The 10,164-nt window shown below is 37.6% G+C and overlaps 1 protein-coding gene across 1 annotated transcript in view; it reads right to left on the bottom strand.

Annotated features, from left to right (window-relative positions):
- Positions 1 to 951: 951 nt before the first annotated feature.
- Positions 952 to 10,164, bottom strand: part of LOC307154416 (NLR family CARD domain-containing protein 3-like) — a 67,906-nt gene continuing 58,693 nt past the window's right edge. Inside the window, exons 8-11 of the mRNA XM_079864335.1 lie at positions 9,644 to 10,164; positions 7,546 to 7,610; positions 3,741 to 4,016; positions 952 to 3,592 (exon numbers count right to left, since the gene is read on the bottom strand). The exon at positions 9,644 to 10,164 is cut by the window's right edge and continues 59 nt beyond it. Of these exons, the coding sequence (XP_079720461.1) occupies positions 3,552 to 3,592; positions 3,741 to 4,016; positions 7,546 to 7,610; positions 9,644 to 10,164 (903 nt within the window). The 3' untranslated portion in view covers positions 952 to 3,551. The remainder of the gene's footprint in view (positions 3,593 to 3,740; positions 4,017 to 7,545; positions 7,611 to 9,643) is intronic.

The raw sequence follows: 10,164 nt of genomic DNA, 5'->3' as shown, positions 1-10,164 counted from the left end.
TTGCTGACCTTGGACTGTTTCACCGTTTCCTGATTGTTTCTCTGCCTGGCCTGACTTGGATTGTTTATTGGACTCTGACCCTGCCCTGACCTCTGCCTGTTATTTGGATGTTCTCTGTGTTTCCTCCATTGATCTGTTCGCTGTTGTTGACCCTGCCTGTACGACTACTCTGTAATAAAGCTGCATTTGGATCTTCACCTTCGAGTCTCGGAGCAGTTTCATAACAATTACTTTCTAGCCCCTCCCATTCCTAGGGCGTTTTAACTCCTACGGCGGCCGTATTATGAGTAATCTCCCCTCGGAGGCGCAACATGGCTCGCTCGCTCGTATGTATTCTGAATGGCAGATTCTATGCTTACGAGAATACTTGATTAGTTGGTGGAAGTAATTACACATGAATGAGCACATATCATTTTGAAAGAACAAAGTGTTTTTTGCTAAAAATCAACTTAAAAATGTACACAGTGTAGCTTTAATTATACTTATAAATATATCTTGATCAAAAGATAGAGTACAAGTAAAGGCCGAATATACTTTTCTGTCAGTATAAGTCAAATATACTTAAGTGCAATTTTAAGGATATTTCTGAGAAGTATATAAAAAGTAGACAAAGTATACTTTCTTATTTTTAGTTTAAAAGAAGTATACTAATAGCATACTTGAATAAACTAATTTTTCGTAAAGGAGGGTACAAAGTTAAGACCAAATCTAGCAAGTATTCGATACAACTGAAACATGAAAGGCAGGAAAAATCTATGGCCTATTTAAAAAATATATATATATAGGCCATAGATTTTTCCTGCCTTTCATGTTCAGAGACACTGATGAGTTATAATAAACCCTAATCCAGCACAGAGGGCTTCAGTGAATGTGGTGTTGAATGTGTGTGAGTGTGTGAGTGTCAGAGACGCTGTAAAATTTTATACCATTTCTTTTTTTTTTTTTCAGTATATTTAAACCATTTAATATATTGATCAGAAATATATGGAAATATTTTTTCGTTCCATAAGGGACAACAGCTTGTAACGTAATTGAAATGCCTTGGTCTGTGCAGTCTCAATCACTTGGTTTATTATTTTTTTAAACCTACTTTTTCCTAATTGGTCCTAGAGCAGGAGTTCCCAACTCTGTTCCTTGAGTTCCTCTTTCCTGCAGAGTTTAGCTCCAGCTCTAATTAAACACATGTGAACTCGCTAATCAAGGGCTTTAGGATTACTACTGTAGAAAGTTACAGGCAGGAAAGTTTGATCAAGGTTGGGCCGTTTCTCAATATGCGTTCTTGTCTGTACTTGTGTTCTTGTGGACTTGAAACGTCATCTGTTCCAATTCAAAGTTCACATCTAGCTAATACAGTTCAAATCCCCGGATGTGTTCTTGCTCCGCCCCTTTTACCCAGGATGCATCAAAAGGTGACTTTTGTGGACTTGAGACAGCCAGGTATCCCAGAATGCATCTAGCTCCAACCAGCAAGCACCAATAGCGGATGAGAAAACCTGCGTAATTTAAAAATACTACAGTTATTGTGTCACAAAATGTAGTTTTAAGAGTTTTTCAGGCGAGAATGTACTTGTTCAAAGCTCAAATCTGTGGATTATATATAAAGATAGCTCCTATTTGAAAATTTGATCTGATGTTTTAGGAGTTGTGAGATCCAGGAGATCAGCGTTCATTAACATTAACCTGGAACATCCTATCCTCGGCTAGTCCTTCTGACGTTTGCCGCTGGCTCTGATGTCTCTTGTAGTGGTTAAACATGAGATATAATTCATCTTGTCTATATTTAATGGGCAATCTTTGGTCTTATGAATCTATTGGCAAATCTTTTTTTGCTGTATTATGCTGAATTGTTTGCTTTATTTCCTATATAGCTTCTTATACCATTTACTTATACATTTATAATGGCTATTATTGATAATAAAAACTGAATTTTTTTTTTTTTTTTAAAAGACAGGGGCCCTGTCCCAAATGGTGCACTTCATGTGGACTTTCGGTCTCGTGGACTTAAATTGCGCGTGCTCGCTGAGTCTACGAGTCCGTAGGCCGTTCCATTTCAGCATTTTAAGGCTCTGAAGTGTGCTCAGCAGCGCCCCCTTTGTACCCTTGAAGCGGTCTTCCGCAAAGCACGCATGGATGCAGGCTCCACACATTTTAACTCCCCAGGAATCCTTGCGAAAGGCCAATCAGACAACGGATGGGAGGAGATTTCGCTCATGGACAATTGTTAACATGGCTGAGAAGAAAATATTACAGTTTTTATGACCTAGATGTACATTTTACCAGTTGTTACCCACAGTTTATACAAACATTATGATCATCGACCAGTGGTTGATGTCTCAAACAGAATGATAGCGTGTTGAATAATATGATCACATTATGATTCATTAAATAAATAGAACCGAATGTCAGGGCTTTACTGAGTCATATGTAAACGTAGTATGAATATTGAAACCTGTAAATTCATCTGAAACTCATGCACATTTTCATTATGTGTTACAATTGTAATCTTAGTTCAAATGGGCCCTATAGGTCTGCACTTCATGACATCACCAAAGTGTGGACTCTGAGGAAGTCCTCAAGTCCGGAGTGCGCCATTTGGGACAGGGGCAGGGTTGTGTTTTATGTCATATTTAATTTTATTACAGTAAAGATACCTATGTTTATTATTTTTTAAAATGTAAACAAAGAGTTGTTTTATATTTTGTTTTGTTATAAATATAAATGCAGTGAAGATAATCAATGTACGCTTTGCGAATGCATACAATGAATGCATGCGTGAGAAGTGATACAGGGAATGACATAAGATCACGAATTGGTCTTGCTGAATTCTACCGCAAGACTGGAATATGAACTGAAAAATGTTGGTCTGCAAGAATTTTGCAATCCAGTTTGGCTGTGTGCTGATATGCAGTGAAAAAGAAAAAAAGAAAAGCAAGACTATGGAGGAGAGAATGGTTGGGGAGATGACAACTCCTTGTGAAATTTCCCTTGCACTGTTTCCTGCTCTCTCATTGGCTGTAGGTCGTCAATGCCATTTCCAGTCAAGACACATTTCACACTGCAAAACTTAAATAGTAGACAGTTCCAGATATTTATCCTACTAAATGTTTCATGGTCATCCACGATGCGTCGGCACTTCTCTTGGATCGTGTCTTTGATGATTCACACTATGCACGAACGAGCACCAATTTGTCTCAGATTTCAGGCTTTTTTCTGCGAGCTCCAGAAAACTGCCGGCCAGAGAAAATTGGGCCTAAAGTTGGTAGTGTATACGCTGCATTAGAGCATTCAGAGAAATCATGTTCTGACAATACAAATTTGGTGACAGTGTCACATATTGGTTAAAAGTTATAAGCCATTGTTTTACACAAGTAGCTTTAATTATGCTTTTAAAGGATCATAAACCATTTAACGAACACTTGTTCTAACTAATGCTTGCAGTTATTTTCTCTTGTAACTACATGGGATTAAGTTCAAGACTTGAATATGATTATGTGATAAATATGTATTTCCAGATACAGACTGATCATTATTTACCCTTGACCTGTTTTGAATCAGCAAGTGGAAGAAGCCTTCATGTTGCCCTCAGTCCGAGCTGTGAGAGAACACAAACACATCAGCTGAGGAAAGAGAAACATTTGAGTTTAACAATGACTTCATTTTTCACACTGAATCCATTACAGTACTAAACTATCACTCCTTACAATGAAAGAAAACATTTACATGTAATGTTTAAACATTACCTTCCTTGTGTTTGTTCTCTAGCTGATCGGCCAGATAATTCTGGTTCATCTTCCTCAGGATGTTCACTGTGATCTTCACAGCTTCTTCTGGTCCTGAACGTGCCACCATCGTGTCCACTGTGTCAAAGACATCTGCATTCTCCATTTCAGACTTTGGAATATGCTCATGATTCCTCAAGTACCACTGAAAGCGCTTCAGGTCATTTTTTCCTAGATCCCTCAGAGAGTTCTCAAGCTGCTCTTTAACAGACGCCACATTCCTTCGCTGATTCACTTCTGCAGGACAAAAAGAAAAAGATCTTCAGTATTTTTCACTCTAAACACATGATTCGAAGTATTCAAATATTAGGGTTAGATCAGGTCTCGTCTCTTAGAGGCATCTCATCCAAACTCTTGTTGAACAGTCAGTGGTTTTTCAGCGAGTCACACACAAAGCAGGAAACAAGATTTAAAGAAAAAGGTTTTTACGAGTATAGTACAATTAGTAGTCAGAGGTGCAAAACATGATATGTTGCATGGAAGGACTGAATAACACATTTACATGATCTAAATTAATTATTTGAGCTAAATAATGTTGTAAAATGATTGTGTGTGTATAATGTAGATATATTTTAGCTCCTCCTATGAACTTGCCATAGCTCATTAATTGTAATATCCATTTTACAACAGTACGCAAGCTGAAGTTTTTGCCACCTCCCTACAAAAAGGAATCAAATTAGTAAATTAAGTTGCATAGAACTACTCAGAAGAATGATGTGTCGACGTAATCGATTACATCAATTATGAAAAAAACGTACATTTGTGTGGAAGGCGGCACACACTTTACATTCATCCCTAATCCCCTGTCATGTTTCACACAAAACTAGACTCCCAAGAGCACTGACTAACTATTAGCACTAACTATTAGTTTTTCTGTAATTCTTATTAGTTATGCAGTAAGTAAGAAACAGTATTCTAAAGTGTTACCGAGATATTGATTTCAGATTAAACTGTTTTAAAATCGTACCTGTTTGTATCTAATAATCCAACAGTGTACAAAACAGTAGCCAGCTGCATTTGTATGAAACAACAGAGAGAGCAAATCCATGATACTGGATGGCATAATTAACTGTACTCAAAATATCGATTTGACTGAGTTTAAATATTTTATCAGCTCACCAAATGCAAAACTTTCACAAAGTAAAACTCGTTCCTAGCAGGCGTATAGCGCTGCTGACTTCAGTGACCCGGATGAGTCTCTGTTTCTGTTCTCTGTTGTTATCTGGGAATACCATACCGCTGGATGGCGTGATTGACCAATCAGAATCAAGTATTCCACAGAGCCGTGTAATAAACTCTTATAAAGATTACTCCTCCAATGAACTACAGAAGAGTAAACTTAATAAAATATACATTCTGACATGTAAAACTCCCACGGCAAGATTACAAACAGAATGTAGTGTACACTGAAGTGTACACTGTAGAATCTAATTAGATATTCTTACTTAAAAAAAGCATGCAAACCGATTGCCTTAAAAAACTAAGTAAAGTGAAATAGAAATAGTATGTTGTACTGGCAAATGCTTAGTTAATATAGTTCACTTACACAAGAGTTCTAGTAACTAAAAAAAGACGTATAGAGAACTTGATAATTTACTTTAGATTTATTCTTGACTAAGTATAGTTACCATTGTTGTGTTTCACATGCTGAATGGTGAAGTCTGTGACTCAAGCTAGAGGTCTGCATTCCCGCGGCTGTCCCGCGGGATCCGCGGGACCCGACCAGATATTTTGCGCCGCGGGATTACATTTCCGACTAAAAAACGGTAGCGGTCGGTAACTCTGGTGTAATTTGAACGGGAGCGGTCGGTCATTCAATATCACGTTCCCGACGCCGACGTTCTTTCAGAACAGCATATCTTCGCTTTACCTAATCTTAATCTTATCGACCACCCGGTATAGGCTACAGTCTGCCCTGTAGGCTATGGACCGTTATGCACGCGCTGCACGCACGGACCAGTAACGGTTCTTTCTGTCATGCATTGATTGTATTTGCTTAACAGCAAAATGTTACGAATTTTGATAATACGAATAAAAATAATAGCCTACACTTCTTTTTTTTTTCGCTGCGATATTTTTTCCCCTACTGTCTGCAGCAAAATGTTAAATTTTGTATATTGACAAGGCGAATAAAATAATAATAAAAAAATGTTTGTGCAGACTACATTTTTATTTTCTCTGTGAAAATGTACATGTGAAATTCTGGGAGATCTATATTAAAGCGGGATGGTCGGGTCGGGAAGAAAATTATTCTAAGCAGACAGCGGGTGAACAAATAGTGTATATATAGCGGGAACGGGTGGGTGCGGGATATAACCCCAGCGGGAGCGGGACTTAAAAAACAGTCCCACGCAGACCTCTAACTCAAGCATGGGCAATTACAAGATATTGTCACAAATATAGTGGGATTATATCAACCCAATTAAAAGTTTCACAAGGTGTTAATGACACAAGTTTTAGCAAAATACAATTTTAAAAGACCATTATCCAATGTGAAAAATAGACTAATAAATTATTTAGTTAGAAGTTATGTCACCTTTTAGAATAGAATTACAATAATATAAATGAAGTTCCAAGTGCCCAACCAAATGGAACACTGATAATCATAATGGTGAGTTTAAACATTTTAGGAAAATCAATTTAGCTTATGTGAAGTTCTCTAATAATGTTGTATTGATAATTCAATATCAAAATTACTTTGGGAAATGAGTGAATGCAAACAGAGAAAGAAAACTGCAGAAGTGGAGGAAATGAGTGCAAAGTCTATTAAAAATTGCCCTGCCTCAGAAACTCTTTTTGCTTGACGAAATGGCACTCAAACCGAATAATTAATCTAACTTTGGGTTTTCTGAGTAACCAAGCCATAGCATGTAGTACATAGTAGTCTGTAGTATAGTAGTACAGATTACTAGATTTTTACAATTACGTTAAGACATTAAGTAAAGTTAACTAAAGAGTGTTAGTTAGAACAACTGTTGGATTTTACAATGGTAATTCACCAATAAGTAAGAAAATATAATTAGACCTGGATACAAAATCACTTTACCTGCAGAAAGTTTACTTTGCATTGGTAAAAAACTAATTAAATATATAAAATATTTATGAGATTTCTTTGCAATGTCATTAGCAAATAATATCTTGAAAAACATGTTTATAATAATATATATATATATATATATATATTGAGCTCATAGTTTAGAATCGTAAAGATGTTCTACAATGTAAAGCTCCTCTTTCTGAAGAATTGAGATTAATTTAGGTTTCACAGTGTCACTATACATGCGTATGTGTCATGATTCATGTCTGTGTTCCCCATGTTTAGCAGTTCCTCATTATGTTTAATGCCTATTAGTCTCCCCAGGTGTCTCTGGTTAACCACAGCCCCTTGTTATCTTGTTTAGCTTGTTTGCCTCTGTAATTAAACCCTGTGTCTTGTGTCAGTGTTTGTGGGTTCTTGACTTTGTATGTTGTTCTGTTCCAGAGTCTTGGTCCTGAGTCTATGTCTGCATCTGTGAAGTTTTGAGTTTATTTTATAAAGTATGCTGCATGTGGATCTGGATTCTGCTTCTGCTTCAACCTCAGCGTTACAGTATAATATCACAGACCTTTCTCACGCTCTTCTGACTGGCTAAACTGTCATGTGTGATTTCTGAATATTGTTCCTCATGAATAAGTTTCTGCTGACACAGTTTATCTGCAATGATCTGGACATTTGTAACCCCCTGAATTAGATCTGGCCAATGGTTATAAAAAAACTGTGATTTACCTTCCTCATTATTCAGACGCGGCTCGTCTCTCTTAGGACGAATCAGATCAAGTTCATTTGTGAACCTGTGAAGAACCAGAAGAAGGCAGAGGCAAAGAGTCAGCTGGTTTTATTAATCTCAGTTAATGTTATTTGCAACGTTTATTAATACATTAATAAAATCAAAAGTTGTATCTGTCAATATTATTTAATGGACCTGAACTAACATGAACTAACAATGAACAGTTGACTAACTAATGTTAATAAATACAGTTAATGCATTAACGAATGTTAACTAATGGGACCTTATTGTAAAGTATTACCAACAATTCAAAACCAACAACATACAAACAGTTTACTATAAAAACTATTTGACAGGCAGTTTGACAGAGAGAAAATATAAAGCTAGTATATAATGCTGCGACTGACACCTGTGATGTCACTCACTAATAACAAACAATCTAATATAACAAACACATATATACTATAATGAGAGTTTAATTCACACATAATTGTCCAGTTATGTTTATGTTTAACTAGCCAACATGAACTCTATATTCTCCATCAATAAGCTCAAGCTGAATAATGTGTCAAGTCTTCTATAAATCAGTGTTTTTAACTGTGGATATTTTCACAGAGGTGGACAGATAAAGACCATCAGCAGTCTGGGGTGGACAGAAATCTTCATTATCAAACATAATAAATGAGTTTGACTATAAAGAACTGGACTGTTTTACTGCTTACAACACAACTGTCTACAGTTAATTGTGCTTGATTGTAATTGAGGGAGTGCTGGAATAGATCAAGTAATACTGAGTGAATTTGACTATTTCTGTCTTATTCCTCGTCTGCAGGAATATTAATAGAAAAGAAGATCACACTACAGCTAGAAAATTACAGAAAATTAATAGCAAATTAAAGTTTAGAGATCGTGTGTGATCAGGAGCTTTAGAGAAATACCAGTAAATCAGTCTTAAGCCCTATTCACAGAGACCTCACAACTCTGAAACTGAAGGAGAAATAGATTTAGCTCAAAACTAACTAAAATGAAGAATAATGTGTTTATAGTCTCTGCACAGGAGAGACTCTGTGTTGTTTCAAAACAAAGGAAAATATGTATTTATTGGTACTGGCCACAACATGTTGTGAAATATCAGCATATGGAGTATCAGCACAAACCCAATATGGTGCATCTCTAGTGTTTAGTGATGTATGAAGAACAGAGGATTGAACTATTATTCAGTCTGCAAAAATCCTCACTAAGACACAGGGCCCTATTTTAACGGTCTGAAAACTCAAGTATCAAGCGCGAAACGCAAGTAACTTTGTGGGCGCTGTTGCTATTACTGCGGCGGGATAAATGACTCTTGCGCCCGACGCAAATCTAAAAGGGGTTGGTCTGAAGCAGCTTCATTATTCATAGGTGTGGTTTGGGCGTAACGTGAAATAAACCAATCAGAGCGTCATCTCACATTCCCTTTAAGAGCAGGCGCGCTTGTTCTATAGCAGATTCCTATTATAACGGCGGATTTGCCAGGAGCGGTTCACAGCCGAGGAGACCGACGTTCTTGTCAGGGCCGTAAAACACAGAGAAGTGACGTTGGGGATGGAAACACACCCAAATTAACTTCGGTTAAACAGGCGTATGATAATTTGGGTAAATGTGTAAGCTAGATGTATGCTTTTATAATAAATTATCTATCTATCTATCTATCTATCTATCTATCTATCGTAATAATGTATGATTTGCAAAAATGGAAACTGCTGCTTCTGTGTAGATGAGAGAATCAAAGTGTATGCGCATTGTGCACACGCTACATTGATTATGGCCAAGCATGCGCCCTTAAAATAGCATATGAATAACATGCGCAACGCACCACTGACTTTAAACTAGGAATTGTTTTCTAAACCTGCAAAATAGCATGAGGGAACGTTTGCGCCGGAACACACCTCCTCTTTACGCTGAACCGGCCCCGGGAGCGCAAGTGTATTTCTTAGTTAACCGACGTGCGTCTGTGGAGGGAAAAGTCCGCTGTGCGCGGGTGCAAACTAGGAATGATACATGTACAAAGTCAATTGCGCTGGGTGCAAGATAGGGCCCACAGTATATTTCACTCACCCGGTTGTGTGTGTGTCACTGTTGTTTCTCTCAGGGCGCTGTTTAATGTCACACAGAGACACTGAGGAGTTAAAATCAAGCCCAAATCCAGCATAGAGGGGTTCAGTGAATGTGGTTTTGAATGTGTGTAAGTGTGTGAGTGTGTGTGTGTCAGAGACGCTGTAGAAGGACAGAGTGCCGGCCGACACGTCCACATACACTCCTGTTCTCTTAGAGGATGAAGAGATGACAGGAATAACAGTGCTGTTCTTATTGTGCCAAACAGAGAATCTGTTATTATAGCAGGACAGACTCCAGGATTTGTAATTATATCCAAACACACAGTCTCTCCCTCCTTTCCTGCTGATTCCTTTATATGACACTGATATAACAGCAACAAATCCACTCCATTCAGCCTCCCAGTAACAGCGTCCAGTCAGACTCTCTCCACACAGAACCTGAGGAAACGCATCATCATTAAATCTCTCTGGATGATCAGGATACGGCTGATCCTCAGACACACACGTCACTGTCCTGTTCTC

The sequence above is a fragment of the Squalius cephalus genome, assembly GCF_949319135.1.
Source record: "Squalius cephalus genome assembly, chromosome: 2".
Classification (NCBI taxonomy): Eukaryota; Metazoa; Chordata; class Actinopteri; order Cypriniformes; family Leuciscidae; genus Squalius; species Squalius cephalus.
The sequence above is the reverse complement of the archived record's forward strand: the minus strand, read 5'-3'. Positions and strand labels throughout refer to the sequence as shown.